The 21973-nt window shown below is 38.6% G+C and overlaps 1 protein-coding gene across 2 annotated transcripts in view; it reads right to left on the bottom strand.

Annotated features, from left to right (window-relative positions):
• Nucleotides 1-332: 332 nt before the first annotated feature.
• SLC49A4 (solute carrier family 49 member 4) overlaps nucleotides 333-21973 on the bottom strand; it is a 73038-nt gene continuing 51397 nt past the window's right edge. The window contains exons 8-9 of one of the 2 annotated variants that reach the window (XM_059687662.1): nucleotides 8451-8633; nucleotides 333-1372 (exon numbers count right to left, since the gene is read on the bottom strand). In XM_059687662.1, coding sequence (XP_059543645.1) covers nucleotides 1257-1372; nucleotides 8451-8633 — 299 coding nt within the window. In that variant the 3' untranslated portion in view covers nucleotides 333-1256. The remainder of the gene's footprint in view (nucleotides 1373-8450; nucleotides 8634-21973) is intronic. The other variant, XM_059687663.1, reaches the window with a different exon arrangement.

Here is a 21973-nt window from a genome sequence, read left to right on the forward strand (position 1 = left end):
GTTCAATGAGTTACTGTTATTTTTTACAAAGCTATCCTCCTTACACAGAAAATGGGTACCGGCAAAATACTGCCTTCTCAAATACATCGACTCCATATAGAACTGAATATTTTTCAACCTGAATTGAAATACAAAAATGTAATTAACAGAAGTTTCAATGTTATAAATTATTATTTTCAAACAAGGGTCATTTAATAAAATGTAACCCCTGTAAATAATATCTGATACACACACACACACACACACACACACACACGCACACAACCGAAGATATAGAATGTCCTATGTGATTTGTCATTTCTCTTTTAACAAAGTGCTAAATCAGAATGGAATTACATTTGTCATACAATTTTTAATGAGGCTACATTAAACGTTTAGTTACCTTTAATATAATCATTTAAGAGTCTAATAGATGAAACTGTATTTCACAGAAACAAGGATAACTTTAGGTCGAGACACAAAGTGTGTGTTCTGAAGTCACTGGAAAGTGGTTGGTCACCATAATAAGATGGCCAGGGGTTTCTGACCTAATCTATAATAATAAAATCGTGATATGCTAATTAGACCAGACAGCCGAATGACCTTCTGGACATCCTTCCGGATGACCTTCCAGATGAAGTCGAGGCTGCGAGGGCCGAGGCAAGCTGCAATGGCTGCGAGGGCCGAGCCCCTTGCATGAATTTCGTGCATTGGGCCTCTAGTTAAAAATAAGGAGTCATAGAAGAAATGACTTTATTAGAAAAAAATGTAGTGTACGTGGGGCTAATTCCTATTCTGGATATATCTGTTGGCTGTTTTTTTATTAAAATCGGATATAAGGTTTAAACTTCTTTAGAAGTTAGTGGCATTTCTTCCTATTCTGATATGTCCCTTAGGGAAGGCGTTATCTCCATGTGATAGACGCCCTTTATTTCTTTTCATAGTAACAATGGATCCATCAGCAGTGTGGCACTGGCACAGAGCACAGAGGGAATTATTTAGGTAGTGCCTTGTGTGTAAGACAGCACACTGCCAACCCCAGCAGTGGGCACAGGCATGCCATTTAGAGAGTTTTTAAATCCCCGGTTATCATTGGAGTCCCACATTATCATTACCTAGTAGTAATTAAATTAATGTGATCACCAGTAACTTCACAAGACTTCTGAATGAATTTTCTGTCTTCTCCTTTTTATCCGTCAGGTGTGCAATTCCGAGCAAATGTGCAGGATGCAAAATGGATCTCCAGTCTCTCTGTAAACTCCTTCGAGTCTGTGCTATTACACTGAGACAACCACATCAAGATAGAGTCTGTCATAGGATTCCCTGAAGCACAGAATGAGGAGGAGACTGAGCAAACACGACCCGGGAAGGCACCAGTTGAACCAAGACAACTCTGTAAGACAAAAACACGCAGTTGTAAGCATTCACGTGGCACCAGCAGAACGCCTCCTGTAGGCCGGGAGCAAGCTGCTCTGCATTCAAAAGCACTTACGATAAACTCACCCTGGAAAGCCTGGCACTGGCTTTCAATAAACAGAGAGAGTCTGGGGTCTAAGTGATGCATGTAATATATGACAGGGCTTTCATGTGGAGTATTTTTAATCACTTTGCTAATAAGTTTTCATCAATTTAATCCACCTTGACTTTGGTGGCAAAAAAGAATCTATTAACTTCAAAGAAAAAAATCAATCACCTTTAAATGTTAGTTTGTTAATTATTTTTAAGGGCCCTCTATCACTCTCACTTTTGTCCTTATTTAGAAATAGCTGCTGGATTAGAAAGACAAATAAGAACATCACCTGAACTTTGAAATAACACTTTTATTTTTTGGATAGAAACATCTAATTCTCAGCAAAAACATCAAGTAGTAATTCACTGTAAAACAGATGAGAAAATATATAAAAATTAAAGAAAAACAAAAAATCCTAATTCTACCCTCACGGAAACTACTGTGCATATGTTGGCTTATTTATTTCTTCCTTTTTCCTGCTGGCATCATAGTTACATACGATGCCAATTACCAGAAAACCTACAAGAATCACCTAAACCAGTGGTTGGCAAACTGTGGCTCGCAAGCCACATGTGGCTCTTTAGCCCCTTGAGTGTGGCTCTTCCACAAAATACCAGCTCTTCCACAAAAAACCGACTTCTGCGCATGGGCCACGAAGTTTCAATCGCACTGTATATGCGTGCCCGCACGTGGTATCTTGTGGAAGAGCCACACTCAAGGGGCCAAAGAGCCGCATGTGGCTCGCGAGATGCAGTTTGCTGACCACTGACCTAAACAGACAATTCTGTTATGAGCTAATTTAATGGAATTAAGAACATGCTTCTTCAAAATGGCTTGCTCCTGAATTCAGGACTTGCCAACAGGCCAATCCTGGGCCTCTCGCTATGAATACACACCAGCCCACTGTGGCTGCTGCCAGCTGTTCCTCCAGCTCCAGTGGCCCTTCAGCGAGGCATCTGCTCAGCCTTCTCCTATCCCGACTCCTTTACCAGCCGATCCTGAGGTGCTGGGTGCAGAAGTGCGCAGCTTCTTGGCATAAAGAGGTTGGTGGCAGTGGTGGGGATAACTTCTATAGTTTAATATCCATGTAGCATTTTTAATTTAAAGAAACAGCAAATGGCCCTAGCCGGTTTGGCTCAGTGGACAGAGCATCAGCCTGCAGACTGAAGGGTCCCAGGTTCGATTCCGATCAAGGGCATGTACCTTGGTTGCGGGCACATCCCCAGTAAGAGGTGTGCAGAAGGCAGCTAGTTGATGTTCCTCTCTCATCAATGTTTCTAACTCTCTATTCCTCTCCCTTCCTCTCTGTAAAAAAACCAATAAAATATACTGAAAAAGAAACAGCAAATGAGATAAAGAAGTTCCCTGGGACATCTTTTCTTTGGGCACTGCTATCGGTTTATATTTTCCCTTTGTACTTCTACCGAATGCTAATACTGCCCTAATCTTCAAAAATCATCCTAAAGATGCCCACAGTTTAATCCATAATTCATATGGCTAAAAGAGCAATTTATGCTCAGGAATGGAAACCCAAAAACCAACAGGTAAGAGAAGGTGCTGAAATACTTTTTTTCTGTAATATGCTCAGAAAAGCCACCTCCTTACCTCTCAATTTCTACATTTTAAGTCAGACATGCTATTATATGGCATGTAACAAAGGCATGTATTTCAATCATATTTCATGCAAAGCTATTTTCTGTGCTTTACTTGTGCTGAATATAATCTAAACACTCAGAGAGGCTGTGACCTCTGGGATCTTGTCTTTATTCTGATATTCCCTGAAATGACACACCCGGTGTCTTCTGCTTTAATATTAACCATATTCTGGATTTCTGATGTTAATTTTAACAGGCAAAAAAAAAAAGCAGTAAAAAAATAATAAGAGAAAGAGCAGCAAAACAGTTGACAACATCATACCATTTGTAGCGAGTATTTTGACTTTAAGGAAAAATTTTCAGCTGTTTTTTATGGGGAACTAGAGCAAACACACATGCAGCAACAATCAACTTGTCCTTGCTCTTCTTAAACCTAGCTAAGTGTTTGCCAAAGCAAAACTTTGTCAATACTAAGCAAAACTTGGTCAAATATTGCCAAAGTGGACCTTCTAGTTTATCAGAGTTGTAAATTCTTCCTTCTACCTACATTCAGATGAAGTCTTTAAAAATGCCTCATCATTACTCTTTAGTGTCATGGTGGGTTGGTTCATGTTTACTATTATGCTTCTCTCTGAAAAGTCAAACCCACTTGGCTCAGTAACTATAAGTGTTCTTTGAAATTCTTTGCCTTTTACGAAAGCAAAAGGTCAGGGACATGAACCTGTACATTTTCCCACCGGAAGCCACTCACATAAACCACAATGTAGGCGCTCTAACAATCAGGAAATGGTTTGTGTAAAAGTGTCATTTAACTTAGCAGTCGCAAAGTCAACTGCTGTCCTTTTGAGCCAGATGTCATAGGACCCAACTGAGCCAACAGAGTCCTAATCCATTAGATTTGCTTATTCTTATCCTTAAATCTTTTAGAGTGAGCATGGTTTTCTAACATTCCTTCCCTTTGTCCTTAACTAGAGAAAATACAGATCTATACTCCAGGCTCCGCAATTCGCCTCTCTGCTTCTGCTGGTTCTCTGTCAGTTATTACGTACACTGTAACCTGAGGCTCTCTGCCAATTTACAGTTTGGACAGGTGCTATATTTCACTCGGTGTAGTGGCTCTGCACCAAATGGTGATGCTCTGTTGGGACCAAACTAATTAGGGTTTTGCTCATCCTTTCACCTTTTTCTACCAGAAGCACTACTGTGCTTTCCACCTGCTCTTTCCATTCAATGATGCCATGGCTTCGTCTCTACCACCTTCAGGTACTATTCTGAATCCAGATACCACCCTCCAGAACGAACCTTCTATTTGTTTTTGGTGGTTTAACCAGATGATTTAGCAAAACTGTCTCCATTCTCATTTGTGAGGATCCAGCTGACATCATGATTTCACACACAGAGTAACACCCTGCTCCCTTCGCTCCACGTAAATTACCCACCGGATCTGACCATCAAACACACTGCCTGATTTTACTCCTTAGATGTCAGAATACTTCTCACAGGCCCACATATGCTGAAGCTGTTGTAACCACTAGTCAATGCCTCCCACCTCAGCCAGACCCCTGAATCTTTTGAGCCACATTGTAGCCTCAAATTCAGGGTCAGCTGCTTCAAAAATGAAAGGACTGAGGTAAAAAACAACAACAACAAACTTTAAGGCTTTTAGCCAAAACCTGCTGCGAAGCTTCTAGAACAACAACAACAAACCAGATAAAGCAAATTGCAGAATAAGTTACAAATCATACAATAGAACGTTGGAATACATTTCAGAGCATATAAAGAATATACGAGCATTCCCTAATGATGCTGTAAGTGAAGTTATTAGAGGAAAGCATCACTGTGCTGCGTGAAATAACTCACTGAGATTCTCAAAGTAAATATTATAGGAAACAACTGAGTTTTATAAACATGCTTATATTAAGGAGCATGTAACAATTTTTTTTAAAGTGACCATGAAAAAGCCAGGTCAGAACAACTCTAAGAAACTTCTGACACAGTCCCAGGTACCCAAAGCAGAATCAAAACAGGACCTGGGGAGCCCTGTGACCCCGGGCTCCAGTGCCTCGGTGTAGGAGCCTGACATTCACTGTTGAGGGTGGCGATGGCCATGAGCTGCAAGCTAATTGCCAGTGGAGCCTTTCCTGCTGGGCAAGCCTGTAGAAAGGGCTCACTGCAGGCCAGTCTGTACGCCCTGAAAAACTGTCTGACGTAATCGCCTACTGGGCAGCACACTGTGGGAGACAGAACCCCAGGCAGGAAGTGCAGTGCTTCTTTGGGAAGAGAACTAAAGAGCGGCAGATCTTGATGATGATTAAAAAGCTGGCCTTCCAATCATGTAACTAACAGCTGAATTCTGACATACAACTTAACTTCTGGGTGAATTTTTCAAGTTTAAAAATGACTAAATGATGACATTTGAACACTGGCTCTAATGGAAGGGAATTCAATGTATCATAAAAACTGTCGAGGGTACTAGGCTGTGGAGCTAAAAGATATTTTTAGGAAATAATTTTGAGATTTGCAATTTCTGTATCATCATGCCTCAGTTATAAGGCACGTGAACTTTTGCTGCAGGACTTTTGGGACAACACCAATTAACTGTATGTGTAAGATTCTCAACACAGTTTTCCTAGTTCTGAGGACTGCAGCCTCAGAGAGATGTGGGGTGTGTTTGTGTGCCTTTAATAGACACCCAAAAACAAATATATAAAAGAAATTCTTTAAAATAGAAGCCTAGATATTTAAATTACTAACACCAACCAGCTAGTTATCTACAAGGAAACAAAACAAGCATTGGGGGAGTGTCAGCATCTCGGGCGTGACAGGGATATTCTGCTGGCCAAGCAGGTAGTCAGGAGTGCCCTGGGCTCTTCCAGTCAGACAGTGTAAGGATATTCCCTGCCCTAAACTGATCAATAAATACGTGTTACAGTCCAGAGACCGCACACAAGAGGGTTATTGGGGGAAACAATATCTGGCATCGACTGTTGTTTCTAAATACTGGGAGGACAGAACTCTATTTCCAGCAGACAGGAAAAGCCACGCTCTACTGGGCTGCAAGGATCACTACCAAACCTGTGCCCATGAGCTGGAAAATTGCTTCTATCACCCGGAGAGGCAACACAGCCATCTTTGATACTTTACCTGGCAAAAGAGAGGTGCTGAGCCTCTTAATTGCAACTGTGGCATAACTGAAGTAGATTAAAGCTGATAAGTGGTAATTATCAGGTGGTTCTGTTTAGAAAACTCCCTGGAAGCAAACACCTTAGTCCAGTAGGTGGTGATGGCATTTTTCTAAAGGAAACACACGTTTCCAGGACAGTCAGGAGTGGTCTGACGTCACTGACGTCACTCTCCTTCATCTGATAAACCAAGCACACATCAGGTTTAGCAAAGCTAAAACCTACTTTACCTGCATTACTGATTGACAGAAATAATCTAGTTTGTTGTTAATTATAATCAGAAGTGAATATATCGTGTGTATGCTTTTTGCTGTTAAGTGAAAGTATGATGCCGAAAGTTGCCCAAAACTTAGGGCAAATTCTGTTTCATCAGCTTTGAAAGTTTCAAAAATGTCTTTTCCAGGTAAGCAGGTTATCGTGGCTACGATTTCAATTATAAGCTTGTCAGAAAGCTTCCTATAAACAATTAGGCCTCTTGGAGCAACACATTTTAGAGCATTTCTTACATTTGAATCTTAAAGATTCTTCCATGTACAAATTATTCACATTTACTGGCATTTGATGAGTAGTAAGAGAATAGCAACCAGAGTGTGGGAGGGTAGTAATATTAGGTTGATTAAGATGAGAAATAAAATGGGACATAAATCTAGTAGAAATTAATAAAAGCTTTCTATTCAAAGAGTCACAAGCATGAGTTCTTATTTTAACATGCAAAAACAATTCTAGTTAATTATGCCCAAATTTTCTGAAAACAGTAAAACAGAATTTGGATTGCAGAAGAGAGAACATGAGAGAAAACCAGACAACTGTACAGAAAAAAACAAACCACGAACCCGAACACCAGTGGCCCTGCCTTCAACATGCCCCGCAACCTCTCCAGCTGTCCCCATAGCGCCTCCTCCCGCCCCTCCAAGGTTATGTGAAAATTTCATTCTCTTCTGAAGCCTGTCCTCCACCTTCTTCCCACCAACTCTTAATAGATGAACTGGCTTCTAAGCAGAACGGTGATGCCATCTAGAATGAACTCCTTCAATATTCTGCCCAGCAAAGGTATTTGCCTCCATGCCCATCGACACAGCCTTCTCTCCTATCTCCTTTTGTGCAAGGCAAATCCTCCACTTGGGTTCAGGACCCCATCCCGTCCTCCTTTGTACGGATTTCCCTCTTCTTCAAATGTGTACCCCGGGTCCTAACTTCAACCTTCTTTTCACTCTATACTTGCACGACTATGAATAGCTACTTAAACTTGAATTAATTAAAATGAAATAAAAAATCCAGTTCCTTAGCTGCACTAGCTTCATGTGGCCAGTGGCCACTGTCCCGGACAGTGCAGATAAAAACATTTTCATTATCATAAAAAGCTCCGTTTGGACAGTGCTGTTCTATACACTCTATACACTCCTTGGGTGACCTCTCATTCATTCCAAGGCTTCAAACTATGTACCCCTGACATTAATATATACCTCTGTTAAGATAGGAGATTCTAAATATTCTTTAAAGTAATATACCAGTGGTTCTCAATGGGAACCTGCATATTAGAATTTATAAAAATTATAAATGCTGGGCCCTGGTCCAGGTTAATTAAATCAGAAATTCGAGGACAGGGGTAAGGGTACATTAGATCATGTTAGGATGCATTTTTAAAAAAACTGAAAGTATTTTCTTTTATTAGTATGTAAAAGCTCAACTAAAGTAATTGGTCTTAATGAAAATTCTCCATATAAATTCCCTATATAGCAGTGCCACAAAACCCCTCTCATAACACATCTATACTAATGAAAATGTAATATGCTAATTAGACCAGTGAAACAGCCATTTTCTGGATGTCCGACTTCCTTCCAGACATAGCCATGGTGGTGGGGGCCGAGGCAAAGGCAGTTAGGGGCAAGATCAGGCTGGCAGGGGGATAGGGGTGATCAGGCCAGCAGGGGAGGGCAGTTGGGGGCAACCAGGCCAGCAGGGGAGGGCAGTTGGGGGCGGCCAGACTGGCAGGGGAGGGCAGTTGGAGGCATTAGGCAGGCAGGCGAGTGGTTAGGAGCCAGTGGTCCTGGATTGCGAGAGGGATCCCAGATTGGAGACTGTGCAGGCCGGGCTGAGGGACACTGCCCCTCCCCCCCCCCCCCGCATGAATTTCATGCACTGGGCCTCTAGTTTAGATCATAAACAAGAAGCCAAATTTCTTACCTTTGTGATAAAATGTGAGAAAAAGTAAAAGCACTCCCATGAACATATTACTTAAAAAAGTGACAACTCCACAAGTAATTCCTTCTGGAACTGGGTAGACAGTTTCCACAAACAGCTCGAAAAATATAGGTATACTGCTATTCAAGAACACTCCCAGGAGAATACAGGAGGCATACAACGTCACTGAAATAAAAACACAAACAGGTCAGTTTCCCAGTGGCAGCGTGAGTCCCAGCAGGTAGGTCTTCTGGGTCTTCTCTCTTGTAAGTATTGACTCTGCAGTTTCATCTCTTTTCAGTGCAGCTGATAATGTTTGACAAGGCATCATATATCCATCAGCTCTTTGCTCCGGTGGGCAGATAGGGAGAAGTTTTGTTGCTAGATGCTTAGCAGTTTAATTGTTTTATCCTTTTGGTGGCTTATTCCAAAGCACAGAAACAATTTTACCATTGTAATATAATTAAAAGGATTCTTTCTCCTTAGTCATACACTCCTGGCACATAGATAGATAAAATATAGCAACTAAATTTGAAATCTAGACTCATTCTATCATTTTAAAGAGAACTTAAAATCTAAGAATAAGTATAAGAAACATTAAGTATTACTGAAAGTTACATCTTTAAAGAGACTGGTAAAAAAAACCCCTCCCGGTACAAAATAAAAATTATTCAGTATGTAATTCCAGAAGAAACACTTAAAATAGAATTAGTCCTCAATTTTGGAATGAGTTTTGTGTCAACTGTTGTTTTAAAATTTGTAACTTTTTGGAACACAGAAAAATTTCATCCAGAAATGCATCATAAATAGTAATTAGAGTCCTGGCCAGTGAGTGTCGGCCTGTGACTGAAGGGTTGTGGGTTCGATTCCCAGTCAAGGGCACATACAGGAAACAACTAAACAATGTGTTTCTCTCACATTGATGCTTCTCCCTTCCCTTCCCTTCCCTTCCCTTCCCTTCCCTTCCCTTCCCTTCCCTTCCCTTCCCTTCCCTCCCCTCCCCTCCCCTCCCTGCCCCCCCCCTCTCTCTTCCTTTCTTTTCCTCCCTTTCTCCCTCCCTTCTACTCTCTCTAAAAATCAATGTGAGGATTAACAACAACAAAAAATAGTAGTTAGAACCCTAGATTAGTAAATAAAAAGCCTATTAACCCTGTTCTGTAGTAAAATTTTTGAATAAGGACATTATTCTTTTTCTTAGAATAAAGTTTAGAGACATGCACCCCACTCCAAATAATTATATCATTTGCTACATACAAACTGCTTACATACAAACCTTCACAAATTTTAATTTGAAGGTAAAAATGGAACCAGTGAGGAAAAAATGATATCCTATTTAGAAATCTAAAACATGTTTCCTATAGACAAATAAGTATATCATACCCACTAGTGATAATGCATAGAACTTATTCTAAGGTTAAGGTTACCAGGAAAATATATATATTTTTTAATTTTATTTATTTATTTTTTAAATATATTTTATTGATTTTTTACAGAGAGGAAGGGAGAGAGATAAAGAGTTAGAAACATCGATGAGAGAGAAACATCGATCAGCTGCCTCCTGCACATCTCCTACTGGAGATATGCCCGCAACCCAGGTACATGCGCTTGACTGGAATCGAACCTGGGACCTTTCAGTCCGCAGGCCGACGCTCTATCCACTGAGCCAAACCGGTTTTGGCAGGAAAATACTTTTAGTAAAAATATTTGTTAAGAAATTTCTGTACAGAAAGTGACGGAGTGATCCCAAATCTGTTAATGTATTATTCATAGAACATAACAAATTACCACAATTTATCATACTGATTACAATAATTAACAGTCTAAGACATTGTTGAAGGGGTAAAAAAATAATATCCACTGTTTTCTAATAAAATTTCTCCAATTAACCTCAACTCCCACTTCCTCTTCCAATTATACTGGCCTTTCAGGGTTATAAAATATTTAGTTCCTTCTAATAACATAAATAGCTGGTGATTACTTTGACTTTCTTTGCATAGACGACACATGAAAATAGAGAACAAAAGGGTGACAGTGAATAAAGAACATGCTACTGGCTAAAGCAGTGACCAAATTACCCACAAAATTAAATGGGAAGCATCTAATAGTTACAATAAATACCATTTAAATCATGAAGTAATTGTCAAGAGATTCCTGGAAACAACAAAATCTAACACTACATGCTCACTGTATATTTACTAGACATAGATCATGTAATTCAATCACCAATTCTACCTAACACATGACTCACTAGTGACCCATTAGGAAATCCAGGGATGGAATATCACTGGTAGCTTTTATAAAGTATTCTATCTATAAAACATTTTATAATAATTTAATGGGCAGTTAATGGTAATCAGAGCAGATTTGGCTATTGACCCAAACACAGACAGGCCTAGGAGTGTAAAACAAGACAACACTTAAATAAGTGACAGAAAAAAGCAAACCCTTAAGAACTAGAAAGTGCTACTGCTAAGAATTCATAAACCTTTGACAGACTTACTATTCTTTAGAAAATATGTTTGGAAATAATCCTTTTGACATTTGTATTTCTGAAGGATATATACCCTCACATGTAATGTATAATCAGGCAAATTCAAATGTAATACCTACAAAATAATCATAACCTCTGTATAATAGAATAATTGCATGTTGTTAAAAAAAGAAAGATAATGTAACGATGACATACTGAAAAGGGACCATCTAAGGGTATGGAGTCTTGAAAAGAGATATCTGAGTTTGCTGATTTTTATCAATCATGATACAAAAAAGAGAGGGAGGGAGGGAAGAAAAGAGATAGAGATAGAGATAGAGATAGAGATAGAGATAGAGAGAGAGAGAGAGAGAGAGAGAAAGAAACTTGGGATATCTCGGAGAAGGAGAGCCTGGTGACGCAGGGGAAGAGCCCTGTCTGAAAACCTCTCATGGCCATGCAGCTCCCGTGGCTTCAGTTTATGCTCATTATAAATCTTCCAGTTTTGGTTTCTTAGGTATCTAAACTGTGGGAAGGGAAGAGGAAATCTTGGTCATTGGAAAAATAACATTTTTATTGTTGATGGAGCTGTAAATAATTCATCTTCTGGTGGGTAGTTGAAAATGTCTATCAAATAAATAATGCACACTGTTTGACCCAGCAATTCCAGATCTAGGAATTTATCCTGCAAGTCCAAGTATATAAAGCAGACTCACTGAAATATTGTTTGTAGCATGAAAATATTACAACCAAGCTAAATGTCTATCAATAGGAGGTTGGTCATTAAAAAATTTATCAAACATCCAACAAAGATACATTACATAATCATTAAAAATGAATTAACTTTATATGTACTGATATTAAGGACATCTAAGATATGTAAATAAAAAAGGTACAAGTGTTATATTTTTAAAAAGGATACACACACATTTGCAAATGTATAGAATTCTCTGGGCAAATACCCAAGAAACTGACATTTAGGGTTGCCTCTAGAGGGAAATTGGGGGCACAGGAAAGTAGACATTTTTCATTGTATACCCTTTATCTATCATTTGAATTTGAGGTGTTTTTTTTTGTTTGTTTGTTTTTTTAACTATGTGTATATCTTGCCTATTTGACAAAATAAAAAGGGAAATTTCATTGGTAATAAAATAGTGAATTGGTAGCTCATCCAACTCCCCTTCATGCAAAATTGTTAGCTCACTGACTCATCAATGATGTCTGCACCTGGGAGCCACATAACCCAGTCTTGTTGCAGGAGCCTTGACATAATCATTCCCATTTTATTTACTAGAATTCCTGTTATACACAGGAAAAATGTGCTGTGATGAATAATATATCGCTTCAGAGGCCAGTAATAAAAAAAGTGAGTATTTTCATTCAACTCTCTTACTCTCAATGTTTGCTTCGTATCTCTATATATAGAAGGCTAATATGCTAAGTGTCCAACTATACGACCGGTAGCTATGATGCGCACTGACCACCAGGGGACAGATGCTCAATGCAGGAGCTGCAGAGCTGCAGTGACTTGGCAGCAGTTGTTCTCGGGTGACGCACCCCGAAACCAGAGAGGAGGGATCCCGATTCCTCATGGGGTCATGTGATTCCACCTTTGGCTGTGGGTTATGCTGTTGCTGGGGCACTGTTGGCCCTGAATCTGGTTTACTGCACACTTGTGTTTGCATTCCACACCCTGCACAACAACAACTTTGCAGAGTGCCCCCTCGCACCCTGGGACCCCTCAGGGGATATCGGAGTTTCAGCCTGATCCCCACAGGCCAGGCCAAGGGACCCTACATGCCAGAGGGACCCTGCTCACTATGCAGACACCCTTCGAGCCACGGCGCCACCCCAGGTGCAGCCAGCCGGGGAGGGACCACAGGAGGTTGGCTCCAGGATGTTTCTTGCCTGTCTTGCCCAGTCCCTCCCCGCTGGCCATCTTCTAATTAATTTCCTTTCAATGTGCACGAATCCGTGCACTGGGTCACTAGTCTATATACATAAAAGGCTAATATGCTAAGTGTCTGACTGGTGCTGCCGTGATGTACACAGAGAAATGGCACCATGGACGTGGCGCCCACAAAGCAACACTTGGCTTCTCCCAAGTGGGACACAGGCCCTGCCACCACCCTGGAACGACACCCACCCCACCAAATTGCAACTGACGCTGCCGGGACCCTATAGTGCAAAATGCGGCCCCAAAACGGTGGCTGTGGGCGCCAGGTAATGATGTCACGTAGCAACGCCTGGCTTCCTCTCCCTAGAGACTAGCCTTCTTGCAGTTTCTTCAGCCCAGGAAGACGACTTGCTTTATAGCCAGGTGGAAATATTTCACAATTTAATCAAATGTCTGTGAAGTGTTTTCCCATGCCTTATCTCATTTGATCCTCACAGAAGTCCTGGAGTAGGTAGTTAGGAGACTCAGTGGAATCCTATTTTCTTTTAATTAGCTAGAAAATAGAGATTTAGGAAGTTTAAAAACTTGACCCGACTGAAAAGAAGAAATGGTGGACCTTGAAAATGACGTCAGGTTTTCTCACTGCGCAGAATACAGTCAAACACTGCTGCAGTTAAATCTTTTACCCTTTGTTCTCCCTGCATGATCTACAATAACAATCTGCTTCGTGTTGATATTTCCTGCTGTGTTGCTGACAATTACCTGATAGAGAAGTTGGGGTGCTTCACTGGGCTGGAGAAAGTTTAGCTAAATCAGAAAGCAGGTCTAATTAAGCATAATCTATATATATGTAAAGCTCTTGCTGGCGCCAATCACATGCGTGTATTTCGATCTGTCACTGTTGATCGTGATTTTGGTTAACACTTCTATTATAGAGAAAGGGCAAACAGCAATATTAAAATATTTCTTCTAATTAATTTCCTTTCAATGTGCACAAATTCTTGCACTGGGCCACTAGTATTACTATAAAAATGATGAGCAAGCCTTAGCCAGTTTGGCTCAGTGGATAGAGTGTCAGCCCGAGGACTGAAGGGTCCTGGGATCGATTCCAGCCAAGGGTACATAAATTGGTTGCAGGTTCCCTGGCCCTGGCTGGGTGCATGCAGGAGGCAACCAATCGATGTGTCTATCTCACTTCGATGTTTCTCTCTGTGGCTCTCTCTCTCTAAAAATCAATAGAAAAATAACCTTGGGTGAGGATTAACAAAACAAAACAAAAAAAGAGCAGCAAAAGGTTGTTTTACACTTGATGGATATGCTGAAATCACTTCTTATTGTAGAAACTAAAGAATCAAAGTAATTTGCACAGGAAAGGGTTAAATTAAGATCTCCATAAGCAGAATGGGGGAATGTGGCTGTCAGGACTGATATAAAATATTCCTCCCCAGTGTTCTGGGGCATGCCGAAAGTAGAAGCTGATTTTTAAGAGCCTGAATTTGACTTCCATTTGAGTTTGCAGTTTAGAGCCTGATACATTGTCTTTATATACTGGTTTGGCAGATCTAGTGGGTGAATGTCATCTATTAAAAATCAGGCAGACAAGATAATTTCCTGCTCGTCAGAGAGGGTTCAAACTACATGATCATTAAATATTTCCATAACTTTCTATAGTACTCATACTAAAATTATAACAGACTGCCTTTCAATTAAAAAGCCAAGGTAATTTAGCAGAACAAACACAATGCTGATGTAGAGTTCTTTCAAAGAAGCTAACAAAATTCACAGGCCCATAATTTAAATTATAAAAACACAAAGCCCTCTGTAGCACAAAATACAGTTACAATGGATGTGTTTCAAGAACATGAATTGGATCATAACCCTGAACATCTGGTCCCCCAATCCTGCTCCCAATGACAAACCAAATTACTAAACTTCAGGGAAATAAAACTATGTATAAGTACATTTTTTAACCAAAATACTCAAACCTTAGATGAGTAGCAGTTATAAAACAAACACAAAATTTCAGATAAGGACTATTTCCACTCAACATCTAATGAGATTCTCAAGATATCATCAATAACAAGAACAATTTCAAATCTTGGATTTACATACTTTTAAAAACATTTTTGAAAATGCTTTCAAATATATTATCATATTTTATCATCTTATCAACTCTTTGAGGCAGGTAAGGTATTTTACAGATGAACTGACCAAAGTTCTGAAGGTCAAAAGGACTTATTTAGGAACAAAGTGAGTTAGCAGTGGTAAAAATAATGTAATTAAGGCCTACAGAATCTAGCATGTTTTCCATCAAGCCACTGTGTCAGGTTGGAAAAACACAAACAAGGCTTGGTATTTCTTTTATTCAATGGTATTGACACAACAGGCATGCTCCTCAAATCTGTATTCAGTACAAAGCTGGAAGTGATTGCACATAAGACAGATGACAGAAATCAAAAATAGAGCACCAAAAGGTTACAAAGAAAGAGATGAACTTTAATCGTGATAAATGCAAAATGAGTCCAAAAATTATTGCTTAGGCATATAACAGGGAAAACTTTAGCTTAAGTCTTTCTTCAAAATCATTTATCAGGAGCCTATTATATACATGTAAGCCACTATACTAGAACAATTAATAGGACATACTCTGTCCTCAAATCACTCTGAATCTAAAGAAATATGATAGATGCCTATTGGCTCAGCAGCCATTTACATGCACAAGAAGAGTTCGGGAGATAATTATTCTTCATTCTCTTAGAAAAGGCAATGTCTAATCATGAGAAATAAGAGCCTCCTGATCTTAAGTGCTGAGTGCAGCAGGAAAGGTGTGCTAAACTCTGGCAGTACATTTTAAGAAGGACAATGACAAGCAATGGTAGGTTTAGAAGAGAGTGACTATGCTGGTCAGTGGTGTGGAATCCAAGTCCAGTGAGAAAGAGTTGTAAGAACTGGGGGATGGTTAGATTAAAAGGCTAAGGCCAGACATGATAAATGTCTTCAAATGTTTTGAGGGCCATTAATGGAAGAGGGAGGGAGCTGGCCTGCTCTGTGGAAGCTGTGTTGTTCCACATCAGTTATTTCAATGGAAGGAACAATTTCCCAGGACCCAGAGCTGACTAACAACAGAATTGGTAATGTACGTTTGGGGAGGTATTCAAATTGCAGTGTGATGAAGATCTATGTGGATGGTAATGAAAGAGATACACTGATACATTTATGGGATGATAAGTTATATCAGATGATGACCAGGATTCATTTTAGTAGATCAATAACAAAATTAAAAGATGTGCACTGAAACTGATTTGGCTCAGTGGATAGAGCGTCAGCCTGCGGGCTGAAAGGTCCCAGGTTCAATTCCAGTCAAGGGCATGTACCTTGGTTGCGGGCATATTCCCAGTAGGAGATGTGCAGGAGGCAGCTGATCGATGTTTTTCTCTCATCGATGTTTCTAACTCTCTATCTCTCTCCCTTCCTCTCTGTAAAAAAATCAATAAAATATATTTTTTTTAAAAAAGATGTAGGCCATCAACAAACGACAAGTGCTGGAGAGGATGTGGAGAAAAAGGAACACTTGTGCACTGCTGGTGGGAATGCAGACTGGTGCAGCCACTATGGAAGACAGTATGGAGTTTCCTTAAAAAACTGAAAATGGAACTCCCATTTGACCCTGTGATCCCACTTCTAGGAATATATCCCAAGAAACCAGAAACACCAATCAGAAAGGATATATGCACCCCTATGTTCATAGCAGCACAATTCACCATAGCTTAGATCTGGAAACAGCCTAAGTGCCCATCAGTAGATGAATGGATTAGAAAACTGTGGTACATCTACACGATGGAATACTATGCTGCTGTAAAAAGGAAGGAACTCTTACCATTTGCAACGGCATGGATGGAACTGGAGAGCATTATGCTAAGTGAAATAAGCCATTCAATAAAGGAAAAATACCACATGATCTCACTCATTCATGGACAATAGAGACCATTATAAACTTTTGAACAATAATAGATACAGAGGCAGAGCTGCCTCAAACAGATTGTCAAACTGCAGCGGGAAGGCCGGGGAGGGTTGGGGGGCAGGAGGTAGGGGGGTAAGAGATCAACTAAAGGACTTGTATGCATGCATATAAGCATAACCAATGGACATAAGACACTGGGTGATAGGGGAGGCTAGGGGACTGTCTAGGGCGGGGGGATAAAATGGATACATATGTAATACCCTTTGTAATACTTTAAGCAATAAAAAAAAAAAGATGTAGGCAAGAGAGCTTAACTAGGATATGAAAAACAAAAATCTTATAGGTGCTTCTAGAATCTAGATAGATAAGAATAATAGAGAATTTGTTTGTGGTTTTATTAAAAAGCATTATAAATAAGAAATAAGGATTATAAAATAACAATACATTTTTATTATGAATTATTAACAATTAGAATCAAGAAATTTTCCTAAAGAGTAGGTTTATAACATTAATACTCTTCATTAGATAAACTTTTATTCTTGTGCATATTGATTGAATTTTTATTTTATTTTATTTTATGATTTAGGAAAATAACTGGGAGTTATTATATTAGACCTTTACTAAAAATATTTCTACAATCTAAACTTGATATTGCAAATCCTTTTGGAAATAAAGACATACCTATAAAGAGAAAGAGTAAACACCCACATTGTTAACTACACAGTCTTTCTTCATAGATTTTGAGCGTGTGGAACAGGCAGAATACTTATGTATGCATACACACTCACTGATACACATTCCTATATCACTGAGCTGTGTTTCTCTTCTCAGCCTCATATTTCCTTCCTAAAAATGACTGCTGTGGCCTTCGTGATCTACCATAATTAAAATATGCAGTGCATGAAACTGTGGTTCCAAAAGAGGATGGGCATGTTTTGCTGCAGTATTCAGTAGTGGAGATGATTTTCTTTCTTTGTGTTATTAATTTGTGGTGTCCCTTGTTTAGCCTCTTGGTTGACACAGTCCAGTCCTCCAAAGGTTGATGGTTATGTTTAGAGTCTCTAAGGGCTAGAAGTGATTATCTCGCAGGAATGAGGCACAACTAATAATCCATTGTAACAATGGTCCCCGAATAGAGACTAGTGTGGAATCAGATATTGTAGATATAGGTTTAATCAGTAACTTTCAAGCTCCCAAAGAATTACTTAAGGATCTGAAGAAGGCGATGTACTATTAAATCACGAAACACTGATCACCTGGTCAAGCCCTCTACCTTCAAGAAATACAGATTCTGCCTGGAAAATTATTTGTTCTTGACAATCTCATGGATAAACAAACAGTACATGGTCTTCCCTAATAGGCCCTTTGAGCATTTCATGACTTACATTTCAGATTTTTCACAAATTCATTTCTTCTTTTAATCTATGTTCTATTTTTTTCACTCTTGATCAGTCATAAACATGAGTAATAATCATTTTTAGTTCATAAAAATTGAAAACAATAATTAAGTCATTTCTAATCTTCTTAATATCCCTAATTTACCCTCAATACCCCTAATTTCCTTAATAATATGCATTTCTTTAATCATGTTCATCATTCTTTTCTGAATTTTCTTTTTAAAAAATATTTCTGTTTTCTAATATGTTTTTATTGATTTTAGAGAGAGAGGAAGGGAGAGAGAGAGAGAGAGAGAGAGAGAGAGAAACATCAATTTAAGAGAGTAACATCGATTGGTTGCCTTCCATACGTACCCCAACTGGGGATCAAACCAGCAACCCGGACATGTGCCCTGATCGGGAATTGAACTGGCAACTCGTCAGTGCATAGGACGACACTTAACCAACTGAGACACACCGGCCAAGGCCTGAATTTTCTTACTTACCACCCATTTTTGGCAATTATGTTTTTACTTCTTTACATGCTAATTAAAATGGGACATAATTATCTTAATAAATGCAACATACATGAAAATATATTAAGAGGATATATATACATTCCCCTATTTATGTCACATGCCTTTCAGTACAAACAAATATGTTTTCTTTCTTCAAATATCACTTGAAGTCAGCTTGTAGTCAGGTATCACTCTCAAGGAGCTCATGTCTAGCTAATTATCCCCTTTATTCCCCTCCCACTATCTGTTTCTGATGTCACCATCATGGCATTCTAGTAACTTGAATTAGAGGAAAAATGTCTCCCAAGGCAACTTCTGTTAAATACCCAAATTATATTGTTTCAGCAAACTCAACACCAAAGTGCTAACATTTTTCAAAATGCCATTTTCAAACTATTCATCTGTTCTGTGAAAAATGACTGAGTTGTGGCTAACAGGGCTAGACATCAAGTTCTCAGATAAGGTGAATAATGTATTTTCATAATTTTGTTCATGGCATAGTTTCAAGATTTTGAAACTTGCATTATCTAGTCAAGAGTTTATTTATTTTCCCTATTGTAGATGCTTCAATTTATAAAGATATAGTGCAATTTTAAATATTAAGTTTCCTTAAGGAAATAAAAGCATATTGCTGGTAGCCTACAAGAAGATGTGTGTAAACAAGTACATATAGCAAAACAGTATGCCTTTACACAACTGAAATGATCCAGTTTTCTTCTGTATGGCACAATAATGTCAAGATCAGTGGATTACAAAATGATTGCAATAGAAGGTTTTTAGTAGTAGTTAGCACTTACAACACATAAGTTGAACAAAATTAACTAGCTTTTAATTTATTATGTCAACTGTTATAATTAATGAATATATTTTCAAGTGCTTTTCATGTAGATTCTTCTGATATAGAAAAAGCAGTAACAGACATACTAAGTTTGCTAGAAATGGGGAATAAGGCTAGATATTTTCCTGATTAAAAAAAGAATGACTGTGGTAAAAAAAAGAAACATGAATTTGCCATTACTGACTTTAAATAGCTCCAAGGTCTAACTTTGTCTATAATTAGGTTTTATAGTAAGTTCCTTTTTGTGAAACCTCTTTTACTTAAGAGGAATGAGATCAGATTTTTACAAAGGCGGTAAGAGTATCTGTGACAGATTTATTCAAATGCTCCACTGTTCCATTAAAATGTGCCCTTTTGCCTTCCTACAGCTAGTGCTGAATAACAAAGAGTGGGCATGATTGCTGACTACTACTTGCAATAAGTCATATCTACTGAGAATCAAAATGGAGATAATATATACATTGCATTCATTCATTCACTCACTCATTCATTCATTCCTCAGGGCTTGTGGTAGGTACTGTGGTGGGAGTTGAGGTCAGAATTTATAAGGCACAAGTTCATACTCCACATTTTTAGAGATGAAACATACACTCAAGTAACTATTAAGTGGTATCAGGAAAGACAAAAAATATATACTACAATCAAGAGAAGGAATGTGAACAAATCTAGTCCTTAACCCAGTGTATGTATAAAATATAAATGTAAAAAATATTTAAAATGCATCTTTCAGGAGTATCTAAGTGACATTCAAAAACTGACTTGCAGTTGAAAACAACAGTAGAATTTATAAATTCAGTAGTTGTTAAGATGGCCAAGTCAAATTCAACCTTTTAATTATGGTCTTGATTTAATTTAGAATTATGTTTTTCCTTTCTGTCCAACATATTTTCAGGGACAAATTGGGAAAACAGTTGTGACCAGGTTCAGTTACATCAATTTTCTTTTAAGATTAAAAAAGATGCATTGTTTTCAAGTATATACTTTTTTTCCCTGATTATAAAAGTATGTTCATTATACAAATCCCAAACCAAAAAAAGGAGGTAAAAAGTTAAATTCATTCCTAGTGACTCCATTTAGAGATAAAACTGTTAATTTATGTTAATTAGAAAATATATATAATTTAATGAATGTACTATCTTATAATGGGTATTTTACACTTAATTCAAGGGAAAGAAATCTGTTCGTTGGGTACTCACGATCGTGTTCTTGTAAAATCTAACAGATGCATACTTGACATACAATATCACACAAAAATCTGAGCATAATGCCATGAATAAGAAAAGTTATAAACCAAAACTGTTCCACCAGAATGTTGTACAACTGCTAAACTATGAAATTATACCAGAATAAAATAAAATTATGGCCCAGAATACTTTCCCAAATTGCTCAAAACCCTAAAGTAGGAATGTTAATGTATAAAAAGTACGTAATATCCAAAAATGATTATTCTGGACACTGGGCAAAGCGATAAACATTACAGAGGATTCCCAGGGTGGTATAGAGCAGAGGTTTCAAACCTGCCCTCTCAGCAGCCGTTCTGTCTCAGTAAATTTTTCATGGTGCTCCAAAGAGAAACAGCTAACAACTGTGTTAATTACATAGTTAGAGCCAAACAATTTAAAAAATATATATGTCCTAACAGTTTAGTAGCTATTTTAAAAAATAATACCCAAATATTGAAATAAATATGTTTTTATTTCATTCTTAAATAACCACAGTTACCCACTAATGGGATGTGTGCATCTGATGGGCACTGTACAACTTCTCAGATCTTAGAATCAGATTGATACCACCACTCTCATTTCCTGTTCCACATTGATTTTTGGCAGCATTTGCTTTTTATCGCGGCAACTGCAGAAAACCTAACTTTGCCAAGACATCATCAAAAATAACGTAGCAGGATCCATGCTGAAAGTGGAAACTGCCTGGAACTAGAGGCTCGCACCGTGTCTGGCAGATGTGGAATATCCGTTTCCTTTGGAAATTTAAAATAGCCCGTGTTGCCTTGTGAGTTTGCTGTGGCACTCCAGGGCAGCTCGCTTGGCACAGTTTGGTAATCATGGCTATAGGACAACTGTATCCTGTTGCCCTATTATTACCATGAAAGTGTAGGAACTCCCAAATAAATGAGTGGACTTACCCCCCTCCTCCTTACATCTCAGATGTTGGTCCTTTTATTACAGTATAAGTCCAAATTGGGATGTGTAGTATTCCTTAATTATCTGTAGACAAGGAACCCTCCTCTCATGGAGTCCCAGGGAACATGCATGCCCCTGGATAATAGGTGGCTACAGAGCCACTTTCAGACTATTCACTCCTACCCATATAAGTGCTTTGGTATAACAAATAACCCTATAATCCTACAATCTACCTTCACAGCAAATAATCCTAGAATTAAACACATAATTCAACAGGTGGCTGAATATTAACTGCAAATGAAGTAAAAACAATATGGTAGTCCCCCTT

This window comes from Myotis daubentonii, chromosome 3 (genome assembly GCF_963259705.1).
Source record: "Myotis daubentonii chromosome 3, mMyoDau2.1, whole genome shotgun sequence".
Taxonomy (NCBI): domain Eukaryota; kingdom Metazoa; phylum Chordata; class Mammalia; order Chiroptera; family Vespertilionidae; genus Myotis; species Myotis daubentonii.